The sequence below is a fragment of the Solanum tuberosum genome, unplaced genomic scaffold, assembly GCF_000226075.1.
Source record: "Solanum tuberosum cultivar DM 1-3 516 R44 unplaced genomic scaffold, SolTub_3.0 scf00003, whole genome shotgun sequence".
In the NCBI taxonomy this organism is placed as follows: domain Eukaryota; kingdom Viridiplantae; phylum Streptophyta; class Magnoliopsida; order Solanales; family Solanaceae; genus Solanum; species Solanum tuberosum.
Genome location: NW_006238929.1, coordinates 3305317 through 3332750, shown reverse-complemented (window position 1 = coordinate 3332750; position 27434 = coordinate 3305317). Strand labels below are relative to the sequence as shown.

The following is a 27434-nucleotide window of genomic DNA, read 5'->3' as shown; positions in this document are numbered from 1 at the left end:
GAAACTGCAATTTTAAAATGAGAGGAAGTCTTTTTATTTATGGCTAACAAATGGTAGTATGAATAGGTGTTAATTCTGTCTTATAAAAAAAAAACACAGCTCATCAGAAAAGTCACTACCCTTTGGAAATGTCGCAATCCTTTGAAAAAGTGACAATCCTTCGAAAAAGTCACAACCCTTCGACAAAGTCACAACCCTTAAAAAAAGTCGCAACTCATCAGAAAAGTTATAACCTTTTGAAAAGGTCACAACCCTTTGAAAAAATCACAACTCTTCAAAAAAATCACAACTCATCAAAAAAGTTTCTACTCTTTGAAACATTCACAGCCTTTCGAAAAAGTCACAGCTTATCGAAAATGTCACAACCCTTCAAATGTAAAAAAATTGTCTAGTTTTAATTTAATATAAATAAATAAAAAATATACTAAATTGAGTGTTTTTAATTAGAAGTACTATAGTAACTTAACATTCAAGTTTGAAAGTTTATGCCTTTAAGGTAGTATAGAAGATAGATAGCTATAAATTGTGACGTCATTAACCCTTCTCATCTTGGGTGAAAAGAATAATGAAATTTAAAAAGATTGCCACAAAATCCAAAGTAATATTTAAAGTTCTTTAATTGGAAAAGATACTTGAAAGTTGAAATTATCTCTAAACAGGGAAACAAAAATTTAGCAAAAACTTGAAAAAACTTGTTACTTCTAAAGCTCGCTCTTTAAACGTTTTCGAATTAGAAGTTGGAACAATGGGCAATGTGATGAACTAGTTATTTGGAATCAGAATCTATTGCCAACAGATCTTTTTAGTGATCAAATCAGGCAGCAAAATTTCCAAAATAATTTTTGTCATCGTGCATTTTTAGATAGTACTACAAATCTGTAACCCACAAAAACCCAATAATTGAAAGATCTTTTTGCCAAACAGATGATCTGGATATGCACAAAAAAATTGCAGAAAATCAATGATTTTAGTGAAACAATTGGAGGTCATAGCTCAACTGTATACAGTAAAGTAAGACTTTATACGCTAAACACTCTTAACAGTATGTACTATCAGCTATTTACACTTGCCAACTTGAAACCACCAATTCCACAAACTCAAACTTGCGATTAAAGAAAACAAAAAATTGCATTACAAATGGACGAGGTTGTACAGAGTAGTCCGTTAACACCGTCCCGGAAACAAATGCCAGAAAAATGTTTGTATACACTGCTCTGCATATGGCGAAGAGTTTCCGACATATCAAAGAAAACCATCCGATGTGGGTGCATAAAACGAGCGTCATGATGATCAATCATCCAATCAATCAACAGCCTTTGCACACTTGGGCACCTGTCGCCCAGCATAAGAATGCCATCAGGTAAAGTGTGAGAATCGCTTTACTGTTCATGTTTCTATTTATTATCATGAATCATGAGGGCCTTGTATCAGCACAGTAATACGCTTAGAACTGTCTGCGCGCATGGTATCTCCTTTAGATCCAATCTGGGATAAAAGTCATTTTGAAGATACCTTAAAACTCTTAGCTAATCCGAGTATTCAGAGAAAAACCATGCAGAGTGTGCAGGCTGATAAAACTGAGAGAGAATCAGCTGTTTTTAAGGAAAAAGCCACCCTACCTCATTTGGTATATCAAGGGAAAACCATCGCAGTAGAACTCCAAGGTGAACTACAGCAGGAATTAGCTTGAAAAGTAACGGTGTTGTAACCTGCAGAAATGCTTTGGAGTTGGCACAAATTAATTTCTATAAAATATAAGAGTCAATTCTAATTGATGTAGAAAACACCCCTACCCCACCCCCACCAAAAAAAGAAAATATATTGGCCCATGTAACATTATAATTTCTCTTCACCAATTATTAGTTCAGGTTGCATGAGGCTCATCAGTGCTATATTGAGGCTAGCTGATAATATCTGGACCAGGCACATTCAAAGATAATAACCAGTAGTACCTTGATGATATGGGGGGGAAGATCCAAGATGGAGACTTCCAGAATGGACTAAGAAATAAAACATGCTAAGAAATCTGGGGTACTTTTGCAGACCATTCAAATGCAGAAAATGGGATGTTTAGAGACCCCGGCCTGAACTAGCTTTGGTTGAGCCCTTTTAGATATAAAACTTAATGATACTCTGGCATTCTACTTTTGTTCTTTCCTTTCCTTCTATATTTGACCTCAATAAACTTATGTGGGAACCCTTTTGTTTGTTTTGGGCTAAAACCGAGGGAAAATAGACTATGTAATCTACAAACATTTTGTCATGCCATGTAGAAACTTCTAATCCCCCTTTTCTGCAAATACATCTGTCTGCAGCTAACTCACCTTGAATTTGGCTACACAATGTACAGCGAACTAATATCAATGCAACTAATATTGGTAAAGATATCTAGGAAGAAGCTTCAATCTTTTATATTTTCAATCCAAATCATCGTTCAAGAATTTCCACTACTAACCCTACCAAAATGGAGTCAAGGAAACCCCTTAATTCAGCTCTTAAGTTCAGCATGCAAAATTGCCACAAGTCTGAAGCATCTTTCAGATGCAGCTGCTCTCTCCTCATAAAGGCACGAGCATTGAGCATGCAACAGTACCTTTGAATCGGCCAGTTAAATAAAAGGCATTCATTGGATTGGTCCACTTTCCACAAACTGGTCCATGCAAACAGACACTTTTATAGAATTACTTTACTCATCAAAGCATAAACCATCCAAAATGAGAGATATATATAGAGGCAGATTAATGCTATGCCCTTCCATTAGCGCATCAAGACTTGTGCTCACAACCAAAGGATGCACAAAGGGAAGTTGTCACCATGTATCTCAAACACTCAAAAAGTACAGTATGTTCAGAGACTGCAATGCCCAGAACCCATTTAACATAAATACCAACAACCATAACAGACTTACTGAGAATCTGTAGAAGTCACAAAAGCGAGACTAAAGGAACATTTTTATTTTTGTCAAAAATGGAGAGAGCAACACATTTACATACCAGGCTTAGTGCAGTTGTTCCCAGAAGCAGCATATACACTTTACCCTGCAGCAGTGACCAAATTCCATCACTCATCTCAAGGTCATCAGTTCATAACATCAACCTAGATTAAAAATACATAAAGGAGTGGCAACAAGCAAAGCATTACGAGTAATTTTACTTGATAAATTTGGATTTCATGTGTCACACAGATTTCCTTTGTCGATAAGGTAAGTAATTTTGTTTATGTAAAAGAGGAAACCCCACATACAAGTCATATACAAGATACCGTTCTGGCGTTCTCTAGTAAGAACAACCAATCTCTGTACAAATAGGGACCTCACAAGTGCAAAAGGAAATTAGAAACCAGTGACTACCCTTCAAATATGTAAAATCATCTGTAATCCCAATCTCCTAAACAAAAGTTCCTCCTTAATGCTACTTAAAATAACACAACATCATATTAGCATACAAAGTAAAGTAATTTTTTTCACGATGACATCATATTAGCATACAAACTAATAGAAAAAAAAATTTACTTCTGCGGAGCAGAGTACTTTAACTAAACCACTACCTCAATTAGATGAACATTTGAAGCGCGACTGAGAAGAACAAATGCAAACTCCCCTATTTGAGCCAGAGACATACCAACCTGGACATACCATTCAGACAAAGAACTTGTAATGCAAAACCAGAGGAACAAATACAGAGTTCAACAACTGTTATATATAGGACATTAAACATTTTTTTAGGTAGACATAAACAGTTCTGAATACTTCATTTGGAAACCCTACACATCCAAACCCTCCTGCCCAGGGGCCACTGTGGTATTCTCCACTTATTCTCCTTGATGACACGGTCAACCCAAACTCATGGTTGGAGGTGAATGGGATCTCTACCACTAGAGCAAACTCTCTGGCAAAACAGTTTGGACTACTTACAAGAAGTGCAGCTTTGTTGGTATAACCAAAACCCTTGACCACTGCAGCAACCACAATAGTTTTTATGATGACGACCAATATAACAGCTGCCAGTAGAATATCGATATGATTCCAGAGAAAATGAACATGGATAAGCATTCCAATGCTGGATAGGAAAAGAGCAGCAAAGAAGTTCCGGATCGGTTCAACCTGCAACAAATGAAAATACCACTAAGAGGCAAGACCCATGACATGTGGATATGACACAACAATCTAACCAAAAACTAAGAACTAGTTAAGACTTGAGAACACAAATTTCAGCACGTCTAAACTTTTTCTGAAACTGTTGCAGCAATTATTCACTCAGATCACAAGGGCAATGAATGCTGAGGATTCAGGGCTCAACAAAAATGATGATGAATCACCCACCCTTCTTCCACTTATCCCAATCAAAACTAGGATGTTCTCAAAGCTGGAAGATTATTTTCTCACGCCATCTTAAATCTCAATCCAATTGAAAAAAGAAGTCCCGGGAATGAAAAATTATGATGGAACAATTGAGTAGAGGTGGAGAAAAGATTTTGATAACAAAGGTCCTCGAATCCTTGGGAATTTGTTTTTTTATAATTTTTTGAAACTGGTAACTTGTGTGTATTTCTATAAATGAACAAAACAGTACATGGATTGTACTGAAACCATATATACAATTTGACTCTCAGAAACTGAAGCTATTCTGACAATCTAAATTGAATCTAGCACATCAAGCAGTTTCTCCTGAGTAGGACGGTTGACATCAAAAACAAAAGAGCAAAATACAGTTCAATTTGATCTTTTGAATAGAGTTGTTCATATTCTCGAAACATCTGGAATTCCTGTGTTTCCAGATTGTCCACCAAATACTAGCCGGGACAATTCTCCATCTTCTATCCTTTGCCTCCAATCCTGCTTTCTCCCAACTCACTAAAGTTTCAGAGATCTTGACTGGCATTATCCAAGTGATGCCTCTGAGATTAATGAACATCCTCCATAGTTGCTCTGTTAGCTTGCAATCAAGAAAAAGATGGCTCACCGTCCCTGTTGTTTCACCACATAAAAAACATCTGTCACAAAGAGTAATCTCTCTTTTCATCAGGTTTTCTTCTTAAGTTAGTACAGTTTCTCTTGTTAGAAGCCAAACAAAACAAGCTACTTTATATGCTATCTTTGACTCTGAGATCTTGCCTGGCATTATCCAAGTGATGCCTCTGAGATTAATGAGCATCCTCCATAGTTGCTCTGTTAGCTTGCAATCAAGAAAAAGATGGCTCACTGTCCCTGTTGTTTCACCACATAAAAAACATCTGTGACAGAGTAATCTCTCTTTTCATCAGGTTTTCTTCCTAAGTTAGTACAGTTTCTCTTGTTAGAAGCCAAACAAAGCAAGCTACTTTATAAGGTATCTTTAACTTCCAGATGTACTTCCATGGCCAATTTTCAATTTGTTGGTTGGTCTGATTCAAAACTTAATAGGCTGCATTCACCTTGTATGCACCACTGCTGTGACCATTCCATCAAAAGTTGTCTCCCTTTCCCGTAAACCTCCAAAACTTCCCAGAATGTTGTAGAATTCCCTATTCCCAATCATTGAGCATCCTTCTAAATGTAAGATCCCATCCTTGGTCTGAGCACAGTTCTGCAATGGTCTTATGTTGATGCTGCACTAGGTTGAAAATATCAGAAAATCTCTCCTGGAAATTATCTGTCCAAACCAAACATCCTTCCAAACTATTTTGTCACCATCAACTACTTGATGAAGGAATTGCTCTTCAATTCAGACCATAAGACCCTAATGGATCTCCATAGACCGACCCCATAAGGAGTATTGACCTCCTTCCGTTTGTCCATTTCCTCATATTTTGCTTTGATGGCTCTCCCCCATAACAGGTGATCTTCTTGAGTGTATCATCTCCAAAGCCATTTCATATTTAATGCCTTGCTCCGGAACTTCAGATCCCTAATTCCCAGTCCCCCCTTCTTTTTGCTCACTGTTTAAACCTTCCATTTTACCAAAAGAAAGCCTTCATCATCCTTGTTTCTCCTTGCCAAAGGAAAGATCTTATGGTGTCTAGTCTTTAATAACTCTAGTTGGACATGAAAACAAAGACATCATATATGTAGGGAGGGCATCTAACCCAGCGTTTAGAAGTACCAAGTCTTCCTCCCAAATACAAATACTGACGACTTCCACCAAGTTAGTTTCTTCTCACATTTCTCAATAATACATTTCCAAATTTCCTGGGATTTTGACCCTTCGGGGTGGCCCAGTGGTTTGGGGTTGGGACTTCCATGTTGGAGGTCTCAAGTTCGAAACCCCTTGCCAGCGAAAGAAACCCCTTCTGGGTCGAGCTCGTCGCACTGGGCTTGCCTAGTGCGGGTTACCTCTCCTATGTGGTTTGCGAGCTATTGCATAAGAGCGGGAATTTTACCCTGTGCGCACCCAAAGGGTAGCGGCTGCGGGTTTCCCTTGTCATAAAAAAAAATTCCTTGGATTTTGACTTTTCCCCCAAAAGGCATACCAAGGTAGACAGTGGGCAAGAAAAAATTGAAGTGTTCCATGTTTGTGGATTATTGATAGGAAATAGGGAGAACTTCCTCCAATTGATGTGAAGTCCAAAAACACTATCAAACAGAATCAGAATCACCTTAGAAACTTAAGTTGCTCCTCATTGGCATCACAGAAAATTAAAGTGTCATTTGCATATTGTAAATGAGTAATCTCCGACTATTATCACTCCTAGCCATATCAAAGCCATTTATCCTACCGTAGTTCTTCGGTTTTTTGGTTGTCACTCTATTTCTTAGTTGTCTTCCCATATTATTAAGACCTTCTACAGCCAAAATTAACAAGGGAGACAATGGATCACCTTGTTGTAGCCCTATTTGAGCCTTAAAGAAACCAGCAAGAGAACCATTTATAAGATTAGAAAAACACATAGGTGATGTGCATCGTTTGATTCAATTAATCTATTTGTGTCCAAAGCACATCCTCCCCAATATATGTAGGGACTATGGAGGGCATCTTATACAGAGTTTATGAGTACAAGTCTTCCTCCCAAAGACAAAAACTGAAACTTCAACCTAGTTAGTTTCTTCTCACATTTCTCAATAATACAATTCCAAAATTTCCATGGGTTTTATCTTTGCCCCTCAGGGCATACCATGGTAGATAGTGGACGGGGACCCAACTACTCCACCCAAGATTGAAGCGTTCCATGTTTCTAGCTTCATTGATAAGAAATAGGGAGTTCTTCCTCCAATTGATATTAAGGACAGAAACACATTCAAATAGAACCAGAATCACACTCAGAAACTTAAGTTGCTCCTCATTGGCAGAAAATAAAAGTGTCATTTACATATTGTAAATGAGTTATCTCCCGGCAGCTGTTGTCACTCCTAGCCATATCAAAGCCATTAATTCAATTATAGTTCTAAGTCTTTTTTGGTTGCCACTCCTAACCATAGTTCTTAGTTTGTCTTCCCATATTGTTAAGACCTTTCATAGCCAAAATTAAGAAAGAGGGAGACAATGATCACCTTCTTGAAGCCCTCTTTGAGCCTTAAAGAAACCAAAAAGAGAACCATTTATAAGAATAGAATAACACATAGTTGATGTGCATTGGTTGATTCAATTAATTCATTTGTGTCCAAAGCCCATCCTCCCTAATATGTAAAATAATCCCCCCCACCCCATCCCACCCCCACCTAACATTATCATATGCCTTTTAAATGTCAAGCTTGCATAAAACTTTTTTTTGAGAAGGTAATCTTCAGTAAAATACTAGGCTCGTTTTGTTTGATTCTTGAGTCAACTGCTTCATTAGCCACTTATACAACATCCATAATATTCCTCCCCTTAATAAAGGCAAATTGTTGAGTCCCACCAATTTTCACATCACCTTTTTTAGTCTTTCAATCAGCACCTTTGAAAATAACTTGTAAGCACTACCTATCAAGTTGATATGTTTGAAGTCTCCTCTTTTGAGTAAGGTAACTTTGTATTAAAACCAGTACTTAGGTCTAGATCTTTCGGTGCAATTCCTTCTCTCTGAGGGGTATCCGGAGATATTAAAGCCCTGACATACAACCCAAGCTCCTTCCATCAAACGTCTGACTGCACTGATTTCATCCCAGACTATTCTTCTTTCAATGTCACAATTAGGAGTCTAGACACACGTAATATGGCATGAGAAATCCTGCAGTTGTGCTACAAAATTGCACAGGGTAGTGAGCTCCAATTTGCAGAGCCTGCACTTTCTATACTCCACTATCCCATAATTGGAAAATTCTCCCTCTCGTGCCACTAGCTTTTGAAGTAGCATACTCACCCATCTACCTCCCCAAATTTGTTTTAACCAAATCCTTCATTTCCCCCTCTAGTTTTGTTTCTTGGAAACAGATGATGTATGCATTCCAATCCAGAACCAAACTTTTCACTAGTCTTCTTTTATCCCTCCCATTCCATGATATTAACTTAAAATTCATGGATCAATAGCCATCAAACTCCTCCCCAGCTTTTATGGCCATTGCTCTTGAATTTCACATCAAAGGTTACTAGGCCTTTCTGTTCCTAAGCACCTTTGAACCTAGATTTCTTAAAATCGGTGTCCTGCTCCGTGTTTCTTGCTTGTCTGCTACTGTCTATTTGCATCAAAAGCTCTGAGACCTCCTCTTCATGACCTTTAAAATTCACCCCAGGCATTTTGCTCAACTTGATTAAATATTGGTGTACCAAACTGTTACATCCATTTCTTTGTCAAGAGAAGAGGCTTCTTTTTGTATGAGAAGGGGTTCCACAGCTTCGACCTCCCAGTATTCACCTTCTGAAATTGAGTACACTCTACCAGTTGGAGCATGCAGTTCGAGAGGCATACGCCTCTCATATCAGACACCAAGCAGATTTCCTTGCACCAGGATGCAATCCAAAGCGCAGCACAAAACACCTTTTAAACCACTGGCCACATGAACATTGCTTCTATGTCTGGAAAAAGTGAGAGCATAAAAAGTGATGCTCATCAAAGTTCGAGCCCAAGCTCTTCAAATTCAGAACACGAGGACCATGGGGTGGCCCAAACAGTACAATAGTTTCGAACAACTGGTGTTTGTAACTAAAATGCCTTTAGATAAGGAAGAGGATTCTGAAATTCAATTTTAAAGATTTTAAATTTCACAGTAAAGTTTTTCAACTTTTAGGTTTGAACCAATCAAGATGTCGACAAATTTTAGTTGATAAAGAACTACCAGGGTGATCATGAATTCTGAACTCTTTAAATCCATTGGAAATTTTAATAATTTGATACAGCTAATTGTCAATTGAGGATCTTAAACCTTGAGTAGCCTATGTCCTTCAGCTTCATGCCAACTTATTCTGTTTCATGACAAAAAACAGCCAGTAAATCAATCAACTGTGTCTCCAATCCCAAACTAGTAAGATCAGTTATATAATTATCTATATCTAGCTCTCTATTCATTGTATGCTTTATACCAAAGGATTGAATTCTAAGGCAAATTAGGAGTTCTTTAGGAACTACAGATTCTCTAAATAACCCACTTCTCTTTTCTTTTCTTTTTTTGATAAGGTAATTAACACTTCTCTTTACACAGATGTACATTCCCTATGCAGGTTGAAAAGGACCCCTGGCAAACAATGGAAGATTTAAGACCAAAGGCAGTGGGCGTATGTGAAGTACATAAGGTTGTACCTGTTCAAGAGTATGCTGAGCCAGATCAGTAGTTGATATCATCACTCCAGCAGCAAAAGAACCCAGTTCGAGACTTAAACCCAGCTTATCACTACACTGACAAGATGCAACAACTCATTTTATTCAGCCATGTGTGCTTACTACTACCATATGCTTGAGAAGTGATTAATTGAAAAGCTATCAGGATGAATCGTTAAAGGAAAAAGGGAAGTCAGAGTGATAGGAAAGGAAGACAAACCCCAGCAACAAGCAAGCAGAAAGCCACAGATGCAAGTTGGTACAGTTCATTAGTCTGCATATTGTTCCAGTAAATCAGAGATTCAAAGTCACCCAAGGAAACAAACAGTAATCATGCATTATTCAAGCAGAGGTAAAGTCACCTGTGATGATAAGCCTATCATCAGTCTAAGAAACCAAGGTACGCAAGTGCGGCATAACATCGACAAAATGGTCAAGAACATCAACAAAACCACCAATCTGTAATCCAAAGGACATAGCAAATTAAGGGACTGATGTACCTCTAAGACATTCAATAAATTCAATAGCGTCGGAAAGTCAAAAAGAAAACCAAGAAAAAAATTTGCAGGTAGAGAGGGATTATCAAAAACAGAATTCAAATTGTATTTACAACAAAATGAAATGTGCCCCAGAATATTTAGTTTGTCTCTCTTTTATATCAGATATACATCTTAGGCCCCCATAAAAATATGCTTATGGTGAAAATAACATCATGGCGTAGCATGACAAGTTAGTTCGGAACATCAAATGAAAGTTACATCAGCAATATCAGGTCCAAACTAAGATGAAATGACTCAGCCAGATGACTTCTATTTGGTCGCACAAGTCCATCTGATGCAGGACAATAGTTAACCCAAACTTGTCTACATTCATGCTTAGTGTTGAGAATACAATTAACTAATAAAAGTGTGCTCTCTCTAACAACTTAAGCTTTTAAATGAGATGGTCACACACTTCAATGTAGAATCAGTGCAGGCAGAGGTCCTGGGATCGAATCTCCTCGCAACCCATATCAAAAAGAATTTGCCCATGAAAAAAGTATCAGGCTCACACGTTAGGGGCGTGTTGAGAATACAACTAACTAATAAAGTGCTCTCTCTAATAGCTTAAGCTTTTATGAGATGGTCACACACTTCAGCACTTAGAACATTAGAATTTAAGATAAGGTAACAAAAATAACTTGAGAATTCTTTTACTTGGCACCAGAATCTGATATGGATGATGAATCATTAGCACCCTGGAAGACTATGTTAGAGCATATATGGCATAGCATAACGGTGTTTCGCGTTTCAAATTAGAACTTTCCAAACACTGTTGCTTACAATTTTGCCATGGAAGCCATTCCTTGAAAAACATCAGAAGTACCACCAAGAATAGGAAGCAGTGCAAATAGCAAACCTACTGTACAATCCTGTCAGCGAGAAACATCTCAAAAGTTCAGTAGGAAGTACTGTAAATGAAAAAGAACAGGCAAATAATAAGCATTGAAAATAGTTAGCATAACTAATAACCCATCCGTGAAAAAAAAATATGCGGCATAGTATCTTTTAATGATAGCAATATCATCAAAAAAAAAAGATGGGCAGCTAAGACACACCTGCAGAATAAGGATTCCAACCGTTACTTGCCCATAGAGGGTGTTAACACTATTTCTTTCCATCAAAAATTTCAATACCTGTGATTCAGAAAGATACAATATCCTTCAGTAAGTTAATATAATTTACTAGCTACTGCACAATGTATCTAATTCAGTATTTTTGCGAGCAGCGCTGAACGAGTGGATTAAAGATTTAAGATTCAAGATAGGTTCCTTCACAATACAGAATCTGCTTATATGAAATGCCCATTCATTCCTTTCTCACTTTCCCGTTATATCTATAATTATCAATTTAAGACGAAAATGTGTTTGGAGAAAGAAACCTACAGAGGATTGAAATAGCCTGAAATCCCAGAGAATATCCAAGAATTAATGTTTCTCTTGTAAAAGGGAATTCTGAAACAATGTTTGAAATTACATCTTTAGCAACAAGTTAAGCACAAAACTAGATGCAGAGGAAATGTAAGATTTTATAACCTTTTCTTGTGATCTAAAATTTAAGTGAATTGGGCCCATTCCACAATTTCTGTAATATAATTGCTTCTAAGATTATTCATTCAGAATGCATTTCTCTAAAATTCGATCACTTCCAGTAAATGGTAAGCTTTTGCCATATTTTCTTGCGATTGTGCCAGAATTTAAGTGAATTTCATTCCACAATTTTCTGTAATGCACTTGTATTGAAAATTATTCACTCAAAACATATTTCACTTTCAAATTATATCACTTCCAGTTCCAGTCTGCCAGCACTACCAAGCTCCTAGCATTTTGTAAAAACAACTATATTTGGAGGTAGATGGTTGAAGTGGATTGAGACATATGAAATCCAATATAGAAAATGATTTGTGCATTCTTAACCAGATGGGATTTGGAGGTAGATGGTTGAAGTGGATTGAGACATGCATTAAAACTGTCAGGTTCTCTGTGCTTGTTAATGGAGAACCTGTGGGTTTGTTTGAATTAGAGAGGGGAGTGAGACAGGGTGACCCTCTATCCCCCTTCCTTTTCATTATGGCAATGGAGGGTTTTGATTGTCTGATGAGGATTGCAGCACAGAACACATGGATTCAGGGCTTCAAAGTGGGATATAGAGGGGGGGAAGTGACAAAAATTAATCATATGTTTTATGCAGACGACACCATCATCTTTTGTGAACCTGTAGCAGAACAGATCAGATATATTAGGATGATACTGGTACTGTTTGAGGCAGTCTCTGGGTTGAAGGTCAATTGGGGAAAGAGTAGTCTCTTTCCTGTGAATGAAGTCCCGCAGATTCAATCATTAGCAGGAATACTGTGATGTAATGTGGAGACACTGCCTACTATGTCAAATGGAATTGTTTAGTATCCTTACTTTTTTGGTGTAAGCAGTTGTGTATAGTAGATACGGACCAGATGTAGATTTGACAGGAAGCTAGTAACTGACACTTTTTGGTGGTGCCCAGCATGCCCTTAATGCTGAAGAATACAATCTTACTAGTTTAAAAAAAAAAGTAATATTTCCCTACTTCTCCCTAAATTATAAAATAGTATTTTTTTGTATTACTGGTTAACTAATCCATTTCTCTCGTAAAATACACCTTACATGAACTTGAGTTATTTGGCAGTAATATCTGTGTTTCTCACCCCTTGTGAGAAAGATGCTATAGAGTCCATGAAAACATACGTGGTGGTCCACTAAATTCAATTGGAAAATAAAAGTCAAAATCCACAAGGACTTGCCACTGCTGTCGAAGACATTGATAAGAAGACACCAACAAAAACACCCTCAGATGCTTTCCCACCGCATAACTGCAAATGAACAACCATGGTCAAGACGAAGTGACATCATTGCAAGAAATTTAAAAAGCTTTTCAGGGATGCAGATTACTAAAGCTGAGCTAGTCATAACAATAGCTCCAAAATAGGTGACACCAAAATTACATACCGAGGCTGTTATTCCACACAAACACATGAAAAGAATTATCTGGAGAGACCCTCCTAATACTGCAACAGCTCGAACGATCCGAAGCTGCAATTACAAAGTTAAATTGCACTTCCTCTTTCAATTTATAAGATATAACAACAAAATGTCTCCACTTCAAGAAGCAAAATCCAACCTTTGCTGTGGAAAACTCTAAGCCCAGTGCGAAGAGAAGAAAGATAACACCAAATTGAGCAACTGTTTCAACCTGAAAATTTTACCACAGGAAATAAGAAAAACATAAATTTAAGAAGACTGAAAACATACTAAAATACAACACCAAACCATTAGCACCACAATATTATATGACCGTCCAAAGACAGATAGATGATATAAAATTACCGTAAGAATTATACTATGCTTTATCATAGCCATAAAGCAGTGATACCCAAGGAACACCTTTAAACCACTGGTGATAATCATAGGAAGCAGAAAAGTGTACAACTTCTACACATCTCAATACGCTCAAATGGACATAATGTCTCATTAACACTTAATAGAACAAACCAGAACAGCATGCAAACATGTACAAGCAAATAAATTCATGAGAGATGTTTTTGTAACAGCACATGAAAATGTCTCTTAGTTACTTAATGGCGGAATGGCCTAGGAGACCCTCATTCTGGATTGTCATCCCGGTCCTTGTACTCCACAGGGTTTCATTCAGACCCCTAAACCTGTTCAAAACAGGTATTTTAAAAACCTCTGACCATTGACGGAGCATGTGGCAACTTATCGACTGAGTTGGATAATATACGTGATTCTCACACGTATTAGGTGCATGATGTGAAAAATTATACCAAAAATGACTAAAAGAAAAAACTAAAAAGAAAATGACAAAAAAAGTTTAAAAAATTCATCTTCTCCCTCGCCCCTCCCCGTCTCTTAGTCAACGCCGCCGCCAAGGTATTTTAAAAACTTTTCATTCAGACCCCTATAAGGACATGAATCAGATGGGTTCTCAGATCAGATTTTTACCGTGGTAGCTTATCTGGAAAGTACAGATTCCATACGAAGTTGCTATTTTCACTTGGTTAATTGTGAAAGAAGCTATTTTAACTCAGGAGAATCTACAGAAGCATACATATGTGCTCCCGATGTTATTTATGTGAGAGCATAATGTAGAGACAATCTATGTTGCTTGGACTCTTCGAAACTGTTGATGGGTGCGTGTCGGATCCTCCAAAAGTAGTGCATTTTTGGCGGATCTGACTTGGGTGCGGCAACAATTTTGGAGAGTCCGAGCAACTAAGGAGACAATTAACCATTTGTTTCTTCATTGTAAAGTGGTTAGACAGCTTCCATATCTATTTACCAGCTTCAAAGGCATAAGGTGGACGATGCCGGGAAGAACAGGGGAGGCACTAACTGGCTGGAATTTTGAGGGTGGTGGTAGCACTAAGAAAGACGGATGGAGAATTGTCCCAGCAGTAATATGGTGGACCATTTGGAAAGAGAGAAACTCTAGGTATTTTGAAGGCATTAGTAGTTCTCTGCAAAAGTTAAAAATGAATTGCATTATAAGTTTTTGTTATTGGTGCAGCTCAGAGTATATAGATTACCCAATTTTATAGTAGACATCCTAGGATCCTTGTAAGATAAGATAGGATTTAGTGTTAGTGTATTGTTTTTACTCTTTTGGGTGTAGATTCAATGATGTAATTTTGACTTCCAGCACTTTGTACTGATGATTTATATACAGTCTGTTACCTTGTCGAAGAAAAAAAGAGGCATTGTCACCTCACTGAAAAAGGCTTCAACAAGATTCACTCATAGACAAATATACAGTTCATTGTTTCCGTTATAAAACTCCATCGAATAATAAATTTGAATTTTTCTATTACGCTCGAGCATTGCTGTAGAGGCTCGGTTGGTGGATCTGAATTTTATCGGAGTTCCGGCGAGAACTCCGGCAGCTATTTGCGGATTTCTGCGTAATTTTGGTGCCGAATTCTGATTGTCATTTATTTCAAAACAATTTTCATGGATAAACTCAACCAGCTATGGTGGATCTGAATTTTATTGGGGTTAAGTGGTTGAAGAATGGTGGCAGATGGAAAGTATGGGTATTTGAGTTTGTGCAGGCTGATGAAGGGAGGAGAGATGATGGAGGCAGATTAAAGTCTAAATTTTAGAAAAAATAATGACGTAAAATATTTTTTCCTGGATAACATACTGACATAATTGGTGCACGCATTGTAAAAGGTGTTTAAAATATTTTTTGAATAAGTTCAGGGCTCAGGATCATAATCCAGATCAAGTACAAGGATCTCCCAAGCCATTCTGCCTTACTTAATTGAAGATAACTTGAGATTAAATTGATTGATTATTCAAACGATTGATTTACTTATTTGAAAAAGACATGAAATCAACATGCCTGCACCATTTCACTGATAATGTTAAGACCACCAGGTCCAATAATTGAGCCCGCCAGCAAATATCCAGTGATAACCTGCAAGACATTAGTAGCATATGCTACAAAGTAAGATTGATAAAAGAAGTCAAATAAACATAAATCCACAAGCCAAACAGGTCAGATGCAGAAGACAGCGAAAGAAGCTATTGCAGTTATCAATCAGAAACAAGCAAAGGAGTAATTATCAGACCGGTTGTCCAGCGCAAGCGAAGGCAATGCCACCACAAGTTGCAGAAACAATGACAACAACTAGATCAGATATCAATCTGCCCATGGAGTTAAATTAAATCAGATTGATTAACACCCTAATAAATTTTTCTTTCTATTACACAGTTTTTAAGTTGTGTAATAACCAGGATGTGGGAAAGAGGGAGTAAGCTAACCTTAAATCTAGCTGCAGCACTGGAAACTTTGACTTCGGATTAGACATGATAAAGACATTATCCTGATGGGGGCAGGGGGAGGCACCAGTTAGTGACTTGTATCCTCAGTAATCCATAATCATCTTACTGTGGAGCACAAAGGTACTCTTCTCCAAAAGAACTTCCATAGGTGCAAGAATACCTTTCGATCTATCAAAGTAGGTGTATCTTCTGCTCCATTGTCATTATCCAGGTTGAAAACAGTGTGCAACTGGAATGACCTAGTAAAAAACACAAAAAAGTAACACTAGCATTTAAGCCTTTTCATTTTCTGATAACAACCTTCAAGGAAGTAGCATAGCATATAATGAATCTAAAGATAGCATGGCATACTTTTCCTCATTTGTCTCATTCTTCTTGAACTTGACCCTACCAACCCTAGCAACGGTTTCCAGAACTGCCTGAGAAATGAAGTGCTTCAGAAATGCATATTCCACTGTACTTGGAAATAGGTCATAGTCAAAAAATCAAACTGAAAAAAGCATAATAAGATTTCTCTTATATTGCCTTTCTAAATTGCAAGTTACACAGTGAGATAAGCTAACAAGACTAACAAACTAAGATACTATGCAATGTTCAAAACACTGTTTTTTTTCGCAATAACTCAAAAGGACATACTACGACTACTTTGGAGAATTATTTTCTTAATTAATTAGTCATATTACTTAAGCAACTCATATTGAAATCCTTCCTGAATTAAAAATGACTAATGTGTGATCAGAATATGACAAAACTCACTAAGGGACAGAAATTAAGGAGCCAGTACGTCGGAAAGTCCTAAGGACAACCCATTGACATTTTAAGTTGTTGCCGCCTCTTATGTGCCTGATGAATAACTACTGACTCTCCTTATTTAATCGATTTCATACCAAAGTGATATTATCTTTACAAAGGAGTTCTGAAACAATCTATTGGACCTCTCAAGGTCCAACTAGACAAGTAGGTATGTCCACTTTCCATGATAAATGTAATGGTGCCTGTATCAGGAGCATTGGTGATGAAACTTCTAACGACAAGCGACAGCAAACTAATTGGTGTTTCTAGACAAATATTGATGATCGTTTCATCCTGTCAAGACCTTTTGATGTGATCAAATAAATGATTTAACTGTTCGATTGAGCGTGAATGCTGAGATAACAAGTTCACCATAACTTGGACAATGGCGAAAAAGTTTTATAGTGAAAACAATGATCTAAACAGTAAGTTGTTTCTATCTACAGCTAACAACTATGATGTCAAGCACGAAAGGGAGAAAGAAGACAGAAAATTAATTTGCATTCATGAATAAATACATCTAAGATGGTTCCTTAAAGAGAATTTTAGGCTACATGAGATAAAGGCAAGTTCCCTAATTATTAAACAATTATTAGATCTATTTTAAAAAAACAAAAACAAAAAGAAAAAAAAACGAATATGTAAAATGAATCTTGGCATACTTTAACATCAAAGGAATCTAGCAAATGAATATATATTACTCCTTAGAGAAGATAACAATATGTTACAGATCAACAATCAGACCTACAAACTCTAATATATCCAGCTACCTATAGGAGTAAATAACCTAAAGATTATAGCAATTAATTTCAAGATAAAGCCTGATTTGTTGAGAAGTTCAAATCAATATCATTTACTAGCACATGGCATCCAATTATTCTTACTAACTCCTTGAGACAATAACTTAAAGGAATATTGCACACCTCTTGCTCTGCGACACTATTGTTGAAGCTCCCGTGATCAATTGCTGAAACAAAAGTAATAGTATGAGATAGACGGGCAGGAACAGGAAGAGTGAAAGACACATGTGTGAATTATTAAAGACAAATTAATCAATCAACTATCTCAATCTCAAAGAAGTTGAATTGAGTTAAGTCGTATTACCAAATAATTTCCCTTTCAAAGCAAATTAAGGGTTCTTAATAAGCTAGAGATAGCCTAGTGGAAGGACACTTCACCTCCATCTTTGCGGTTTGGGCTTCAAGTTATAAACTGGAAAAAGTTGTAATGGACCACGTTGACTCCCGATGTTTAGGGTATGGGGTTTATCATATCAGGAGAAAGAAAAAGAGCAAGTTGGGTTCTAAAGCTATAATGACCATTTCATAAAATCAAAAGAATATATTAAGCACCAAACATAAAAAGAAAATACCTCACGCTCTAAAAGCATCTCTGAGAACAATCAATCAAATCTAGAAACACAATTACATTGACACATTACATATACATACATTTATATGTACTAGTTTATCGACACGTGCGTTGCACGTTTATACCGTGTCATACTGTACACAATTTTGTAAGATAATATGAATATTATTCAAACAAAACTTGTGATAAATAATTATACATAAAAGAATAAATTTCAATGTAATGATGAATTGTGTATATAATATAATAAATCGCATCTCACTTGATTTCTTAGCATACTCCCTGACATCCGTTTCAATTGCTTTCTAGAATTAAAACTCTAGAGAACTTGTTTCCTACAAAGCTTAGGGCAGATAAAATCTCCTAATTCCCATGAGCGCTAGATTTTTTTCTTACTCCATCTCCTAACATTTTTTTCCAATGGAGAATATAAATAGTTTTGATAAAGCTAAACACATAATAAATGATCTCGTCCATTATGATCCTAGTGGGACTTCTTTAACAAATGTTATGTAATGGATATAGAAGTAATCTGGCAAAATCATGAACATAGAAGCAACGAACAAGACCATTGCATTTTACAATACACAAAATTGTCAAAAATACAAACTTATCAAGCCTGAAGTCAAAAGATATGAGAATGGTAATATACACCTAATCTTTTTCCACTATCAACTGAAGAAAAAGCAAAATTATACAAATTATGGGGAAATGCTCTTATCATGAAGCTTAAGGCTGTAATGTTTGGAGTAAATTTTGGAAACGGGATTACTCAAGTAATCATATAACCGCACTCTCTGATTTCAGTTAAGAGAGAAAGAAAGGAATTTGAATGTGGAAGATAATTTTGCTTAAATATGGCAGATGGCATAACAGGCTGGTTGTAATTTTCAACATTGCTTTAGGGAAGGAATGCATCAGCTGATCAACTTGCTAACATGGGGAAGAAGCTGAATATCAGTACCATCTTAAATGATGCTATTTCCTTACCTTCAGAAATTATAGGATCAATGAAGAAGGATAAGAATTCATGGTCCGGACTTCCATTTTAAACCCAAATAAAGTGATGTTATAGTTTATAATTACAGTTGATTTTCCTTTTTGTTTCAGTTTTACTATGTATAAGTAGATCATTTGTAATATTTCCAATAACTTCTACTCAAGTTGTTATGGAACAACTCCCTGTAGTTTCCCTATCTATTTATTAACACCCAATCTAAGTTTTAGTCATGATTGGTGATTTTCATCTTTTACAACTCCAAGAAAGACATACTACGCATAAGAGTAGGCAGATGCTAGTACTAAAGCTAACGAAAAGTCGAGACTGCAACTAATCTATGGTTATGGAATTACAATATTTCTTACATTCATATATCACGTTCTGTTTTGAAGGGGAAAAGGTCAATGTTCTCATTGATTTTTCTGAGGTTGAATATGATATATCCGGGATATTGTGGAGAATTTTGATCAAGTTGAACCACATGAATTGCTTGTTTGGTCTAACGTTTCATATATTAACCTTTAGGGCACGTTTGTTTGGGAAACAAGTTATCATGGGTTTAGTAATTCAGGGATTAGTTGTGAGCCTAAGGGTGCCATATTCTGCAGGCTAATGAGAGAAATGTTTTCGGACTCCCTTATTGCAGTGCTTCGATGTCTTTGACTTATTAACCTTCGCTAATAAATGATGTAATTCCTTATATTGATTGGTTAACTATAAGCATTTCTTTGTAAGTAGTCCTGTTTTTTTTTGTTGGTTTTTCTATGTAACTAACACTTTTGGAGGTGGCCAGCATAGCCCTTAATGCTGAGGAATACAATGTTACCAGTTTCAAAAAAAAACTATAAGCATTTCTTTGTAAGTAGTCCTGTTTTTTTTTGTTGGTTTTTCTATGTAACTAACACTTTTGGAGGTGGCCAGCATAGCCCTTAATGCTGAGGAATACAATGTTACCAGTTTCAAAAAAAAACTATAAGCATTTCTTTGTAAGTAGTCCTGTTTTTTTTGTGGTTTTTCTATGTAACTAACACTTTTGGAGGTGGCCAGCATAGCCCTTAATGCTGAGGAATACAATGTTACCAGTTTCAAAAAAAAAAACTATAAGCATTTCTTTAGCAAAATATGTGATGAAGGACTTATTCCTTTGAGGCAACAAACTAAATACACGTCCGACATTTGTTATGGTTGGCTGACAATTTCAAACAATATTCTTTTAGTCTCAGATTGCTATTACCAATTGGCAGGGGTTCTATCATTATTGAAATAGTTGCGTTGATGACAACAGTTGGATGATATGCATTCTACTGAAATCTAAGTCCACAATCTAGCATAATTTAAGTTTTTGACGTAAAACATAATGAACATGATGGAAGTTATCAGAACTACTGAAACTTAAAAAGAATAGGTAACGTCTTCACCCGACAATACTAGTTCAGTCGACACTGATACAAGGATGCACAGAAGATTATCCGGAGAAGAAGAAGTCTATATGATATTTGTAGGGATATGCATATACATAGTGGATAGTATGTGAACCAAAAAGAATACAAGGAGGTGGAGCAGTGTTATCCCATGCAAATTTCATGGGATAAAGGTAACATTGGCCTGAAAAATCTGTGCATAAAGCAAAATCGAAAAAACAGTGTAGTAGAAGGCTTGATTAACATAGGTAGTGTTAAAATAAGTTATGAAGTATTTGACAAGGTAAAAAATGACTTAAAATAAGTCAAAAATGACTTAAAATAATTCAGAAACCAAAAGTTGATCTCCCACTACTTTTAATTTTTTTATTTTTGACTTAAAAGCTACTTTTTTTAAGCCAATCCAAACGGGCTCTAAATCAACCAAACATAGAATGCAGCTTCCATAAAAAATCCAACTTCTGCAGTAAACGAATAGGTATTCCATGATACACCTCCAACTTCTGCAGTAAACGAATAGGTATTACATGATACACCTTCTCAGACCAACACACTACCTATGACTTATTTTAAGTTATTTTTTATATTTGCCAAACACTTCCAAAAATCAAAAACTGACCTTAAAAGTAGGTTTGACCAACTTTTAAGCCAATCCAAGCACCCTCTTATAGAGAGGAAGTTGCGTCTGTTTGAACTTGGAAGTGACAACTCTTGGCGTAGGAGTTTGAAGTGCAGTGAAGGAGTGTGTATTGCGACGGCATGTTTAGTTAGGTTTTTTTATTCAGTTAGGGGTATTTATGTAATTTAACTTTTAATTTAGGAAGTTCATGCTTTAAGGTAATATAGAAGATATAGATATAGAACATGTATTGTATTGTATTGTGATGTATTGTATGTGTATGTATATATGTGTATAAAAGGGCCTTTACAAGCACCAAAATTGTCACTCAAGTAAGTAATTCTATTAAAACTGTTACTTAAAAGAATTCCCTTAACACAATTAATAGTTAAAGTTGTAAAACTGACAAACTTATTGAATTTCGCCACTTAACATGCAATTTTAAGCCCCACGTTGCATGCTTTAATCAATTAAATTTCAAAATTATACTCAAAGTTAGGATAATGTCATTTTTTCCCTTTTTACCCCAGCTCTCACCCTATCTCGGGATCATCAGGTGTACCTGTGGTACACTTTACCGTTGTACCTACTTAGTTAAAATATGTTCTCACTTACCCTTCACATGATGTTAACTTATAATATACTGAATGTTCCAAGTATTCTTCAAAACATTCGAGTAATTTAAATTTTTTTCTCTTTTTTAACACCATCACATACTTATATACAAAACCAGTACATCCACTAACATGTATTTTCATTCTTTTTTGTTGATAAGGTAATAATACCAAAAAGTAAATAACCTACAAAATAATTCGTTCTCTACAAAAGACACTCAACATCAATATGAATAAGAATCTTGTGGGTACACCAAAAACATAAGATGTGTCCTAATCTGTGCAACCTCATCTTCCAATTCTCTTAAGATCCTTTCCCTCCAAAGTACCAACATAAGCTAATGGGACTACATCTCACAACCTACTGCATTCACAACCATGTATCACCCCTCCAATGTCTCGAACACAACCCATTTTACGCCAAACCATGTGTTTCCGCAGATCCCTGACACACCCGTAATCCTAAATACCCTATGTTTCCACTTAGCATCCGAACCATTTAAGGTAATGTAGTTGTTTTACTTTTAGGCTTTAACTTATACTAATTTACAATTGTCTAGTTGAATTAGATTCGAATGAGATTCATAACAAGGCATGTGTGCGTAATGCATTAGGCCTCATTTGTTTTCATCAAGATTATTTGAATGATTAAGATGTTGTCTCTCGAACACTGAATAATTAAGATTGTGGTGGTAATAGTTATTGTTAGTGGGCTAGTCATGATGATGGTGATAGTTGTGACGATGGAGGTGGTTGGTGTTGTGGTGACTATCATAATGGAGGCAATTGATAGTGGTGTTGGTGATTGTAATGATGAAGTTGGTTGATGTTAATAGTTGGCAGTGTTGATGGTGATGGTTGAAGAATGTGTGGTGGTTGATGATGTGTTTATGATGGTGGCGGTGCTAGTTATGATGATGAGGTGGCTGGTAGTAGAGATTTAGCCACAGTGGTGGTGGGGTGGGGGTGGTGGAGGTGGCGGTGGCAGTGGCGATGGACGAAAAATGTATGGCGGTAGTTGGCGGCAGGGCTAGTTGTGATGGCGGAGTTTGTTGGTTGTAGGAATTGACCATAGTGGTGATAGTGGTTAATAGTGGTGGTGGAGGTGGGGGTAGAGGTGGCGGCGTCTATAAAGACGTTGGTGTTGGTGGTAGCAACAGAGATGGGGATGGTGTTGGTGGTTGTGATGGCAGAGGTGGTTAGTGGTAGTGGCGGCTAGTGATTGTGGAAACGAGAGCCACTACAAAGAAAGTTACGAACTACATACCTCGTTGGCATATCTTGTTCGAGATGTTCCTTCGACATCATGGCTTCTCGACCAAGAAGAGGAACTAAGAAAGTTGCAATTGGATATACTATGCCAGTAATTTGCATACGCGTATTCGACATCACAGGTCCTTCCTTTGAAAAAGGATCCTGAGTACCAGATGCATCCTTTTGAATATTATCCACCCAAGAATATTGATGTTGAATATTATCCACCCAAGAATACCATTAAGACTCTGTTCTAGATCTTAATGATTAAGACATATTCAGACCCATTAAGTGCTCAAATCTTAATGAAAACATTTCAGACAATTCAAACCTCCATTAAGTGCAAACAAATGAGGCATTAGTTTACTTTCAGATACTCTATATGATTAGGTATATCCGTTAATTTCCCATCGTGGATACATATGTATCCTTAAGATACTGAAATGACTACCGTTATTGGTATCAAACCAATAACATCTGTATAAGCTAAATCTTCTAATCAATAATAGGGCAAACTCCCACCCTTCCCTATTCCAAGATCACTAGCGTATCCACTTACCTTGATCAACCCATCCCAGTGTTTGTACTACTAATATATCGCATCTTTCCACTTACCCTCCACATTGTTCCATGGGCGGGCTAATGTTACCACTTACATCCGCACCTATTCAAACTTCCGTTATCGTGGAATAATTCTTTTCTTTTAACCCCACTACACCCTACCCCATCCCAGGATTACCAGTATATCGCATGACTGAAACTTCTAATATTCCCAGTGTTTCGACTTACCTCCACATAATTGGAATGTCCAGGTGATATAACTCAGCAAATACAAATACAGAAAAAGGGAAACTAAATCAAAACCTAGAAGGAAATAGATGCAACTAACCACCGGGTTGCTCTTCAGTCTCATTGAACTCCTTTTCCAAAGCTCGATCAATCATGTTTGCAAAACTACCTTCCTCAGATCTAGCAAGGGAAGAGGAATTAAATTCAGCTGCATTAACAACGACGGCATTTTCTGAATCTCCAGATATCGGATCAGCAGAAGAGAAGAGGACGAAAAAACACAAGGAGAGAACGAGGAGAAAGCAGAGCCCTCGCATTGGCATTGCGGAGTTAGAGAGAGAAAATGCGGTTAGGGTTCTAGAGAGAGGAATATGGGTGCCAGAGTGCACCCTGTTGGAAGTTATCCAACCGACATTGAGATCCTTTACGTTTACGTTTTGCGCAAACACTGGGGGAGAGAGAGAGCGGGGGGAAGCCGGCGGTGGTTGAGTGAGTCTGCGAGTACAAGAAAGCGTACTTTTGTCGCTTCCGGGCCAAAAGAATGATTTACGGATCATTTTTACCCATTGTATTGTATTGTATCGTTAGTATACATATAATATTTGTTTTGATTGTTACTTAAAATGTATCGTATTGTATTGTTAAATTTCATTGTTACATAACAATGAAAACCTCCATTTTATGGAACAATCGATTTGGTGTATTCCCTTTGTTACTTAATTTCTTTTTCCAATTATATCTTTACATAGTATTTCATAATATTATTTTACTCTTTACCCTATATTATTTAATTCTAGTCAAACCTCCTAGCCTAGAATAATTAAGTATATTTAGTAAATTTATAAATTACAATACAGTACAATACAGTCAAATCAAACAATGTATTTCATAATATTATTTTACTCTTTACCCTATATTATTTAATTCTAGTCAAACCTCCTAGCCTAGAATAATTAAGTATATTTAGTAAATTTATAAATTACAATACAGTACAATACAGTCAAATCAAACAATAAAAATGTTATTAACCAACAACAAACAATACAGTCTAACCCAACATTGTATCCATCATACAGTACAATACAATAAAGTACAATACAATGCAGTACATTACGAAACAATAGTAACAATGATCCAAACAGAGTGTTAATGGTGATCCAAGGTCCAACGGGTCATTTGTTAAAGTGTATAAAAATAATGTTAAATAGAGTATATTAGTAATGTTTATATTAGTAATGTTTATATTAGCAATGCATATATTAATAGCTTAACATATATATAAACGGCCTCTTGAACTTGTCCCTTTTTTTTCATTTAGATACTTAAATTATGAAGAGACAAATATTATGTTTCGTCCTAAATTATTCATTGCAATTTAACAAAAAATAAGTTTATTCCTGGGAGTGATCGGCGATGGTGAGATTGGAGAAGACAAAAGTAAAAACAATTGGTGCGTTCCACTCTCTCAAAAGAGTGTACTACACATGTTGTGTCATGTCAGCACACTGTGTTCAATAGACACATTATAGTTTGAGTTTGAGTGTTCAATCGGTAAACCTTATAATTTAAGTGTCTAAATGAAAATATGAACAAGTTAAGGGGTCGCTTATGCATTCAGCCTATATTAATTGCTTTCGCATTAATTATACATAGATTATTTTTATGCATTGTTTGGTTTGATGCATTAAGAATAACATGCATTGCGTTAAAAAAAAAAATTACAAATATGTCCTCCACTATTATGGTGGAAAAGATGATGTAAAAAAGGTTTTGAGGGGCAATTGGGTCTTTAATTGAGTAAATGCATGCATTAAAACCATTGCATTGCTAATACCTAGAAATTCATGGTATTAGTAATACAACCCTTAATACACAATAGAGTGTACATAGGTTAGAAAAGAATACCAAACAAGGTACTAGTAATACGCAAGACTAATGCATACATTATTTTTCCTAATGTGCTCTATCAAACGACCCCCTTAGAATCTATAACAATAATAATGTTTAAAAGAGTGTATTAGTATTGTTTGTATTAATAATGTTTGTATTAGCAATACTTGTATTAATTTTACATCAATTATTTCTTATGCATCATTTGATTTGGTGTATTAAAAATAACATGCATTGCACAAAATTATTTACAAAGATGGTGAAAAAATGTAAAAAAATAATTTTGAGGGACAATGAGGTTTTTAACCATGCTAATGCATGCATTGAACTCTCTTGCATTACTAATAACTAAGAATCCATGATACTAATAATACACACTTATGGGTCGTTTGGTAGTTATATAAAACAAGAATTATCCATGTATTACAGTTTGTATAACTCATACAACATTTGGTAGGTGGATAAGAAAAAAATTATTCATTTATATAATTAATACGACATTTGGTAGGTGGATAAGAAAAAAGTTGTTCATGCATATAATTAATATGACGTTTGGTAGGTAGATAAGAAAAAAATTATTCATGTATAAAATTGATACGGTGTTTGGTTGACAATTTTGAAATTCACATAACTAATACATGTATAAGTTATGAGGAAATTTGTGTATTATTTATGTGGAGTAGAAGGCGGAATAATTATTACGTGTCTAGCTAATACATGAATAAAAAGTTAAAATGACAATATTACCATTATCACTCCCACTTGACTATTTTCTTCTTCTACATAATTAAAGAAAAGTTTTAATTTAAATACAAAGTTAAAGAAGGAAAGGGTAAACAGTAAAACATCACAAAATTAATACTTGGTTAATTAATAATCTCTCTAAGATAATAGTTTCATCCGGTCCCGACTTGGGCCAATGAAAAAAATCACTCATTGACTCATTTCAATAAGATAATATATTTTTAGAAGACTCCTATATAAATATATGGTCCCATTAACATTATAAATTAATAATTCTTTAAAAGTACAAATATATCTAAGACAATTTAGTGAAATATGATTCTATTATGTTCTTTTTTTTTGTTAAACTTTAAATCGCTCATCTCTAACTTTTATTATTGCATTCAAAAGTTTTGGTGTTGTCTTTTTGAACTGCACTATAAAATTGTGAAGAGTTCTAGATGTGATAAGTGTTTCCTTATGTGTAACTAGTTCCAAAGGTATTGTATCATCTTCAACTTTATCATCAACATTGTTTTTCTGATGATATCCATAATTTGTTCTATGCTCTGAACCTCTGAAAATTTATCATTTTCACCCATTCAATAGGTTATTGACATCCATTTTACTGTGGTAACCGAGATCATTAGTCATGACCTCAAGTTCATGAATGTCGTTTTCACAAGTGGGTTCATTCTAATTCTTTGAAATTTCATCCCCGAACAAATTTTTCAGTGTCGAAACACTCTTTAAATTAATAAATATTAATTTCTCGATTAAATCATATATCTATAAAATAATAATATTTTCTGGTCACACATATATTAATTTAGTGATGTATTAGTGTAAAGAATTGTTTTAATTTTAAAAATATATAATTTTACTAATTTTTAATATATAAAAACAACATCCAAAGGTAAATTTATGCATAACT

General features: G+C 35.8%; 1 protein-coding gene across 5 annotated transcripts; it reads right to left on the bottom strand.

Annotated features, from left to right (window-relative positions):
- Nucleotides 1-948: 948 nt before the first annotated feature.
- Nucleotides 949-24431, bottom strand: LOC102583660 (K(+) efflux antiporter 6-like). Of its 5 annotated transcripts, none has more exons than XR_001472670.1 (20): nt 23988-24431; nt 17743-17786; nt 16379-16446; nt 16188-16266; nt 16007-16068; nt 15814-15889; nt 15585-15659; nt 13344-13415; nt 13172-13255; nt 12967-13035; nt 11246-11323; nt 10971-11059; nt 10011-10107; nt 9869-9922; nt 9631-9726; nt 3914-4102; nt 3547-3624; nt 2994-3038; nt 1620-1720; nt 949-1485 (listed from the first exon to the last, which is right to left on the bottom strand). XR_001472670.1 is itself a non-coding variant. In XM_015305949.1 (20 exons), the coding sequence occupies exons 1-20, from the start codon at nt 24208-24210 to the stop codon at nt 1405-1407; spliced, it is 1749 nt and encodes a 582-aa protein (XP_015161435.1). In that variant the 5' UTR covers nt 24211-24431; the 3' UTR covers nt 949-1404. The 5 variants fall into 5 exon arrangements, 3 of the variants coding, with proteins under 3 accessions (XP_015161435.1, XP_006338205.2, XP_015161454.1); XR_001472672.1 differs by having other exon boundaries at nt 949-1332; XM_015305949.1 differs by having other exon boundaries at nt 1620-1709.
- Between the last annotated feature and the right edge of the window lie 3003 nt (nt 24432-27434).

Excerpts from the sequence above, each read along its gene's own strand:
- LOC102583660 (XM_015305949.1), bottom strand. The coding sequence starts at position 24,210 with ATGCCAATGCGAGGGCTCTGCTTTCTCCTCGTTCTCTCCTTGTGTTTT. Across the intron at positions 4,103-9,630 it reads CTCAGCATACTCTTGAACAG|GTTGAACCGATCCGGAACTT; the intron begins GTACAACCTTAT and ends CATTTGTTGCAG. Across the intron at positions 3,625-3,913 it reads CCAACAAAGCTGCACTTCTT|GTTGGTATGTCTCTGGCTCA; the intron begins GTAAGTAGTCCA and ends TGGTATGTCCAG.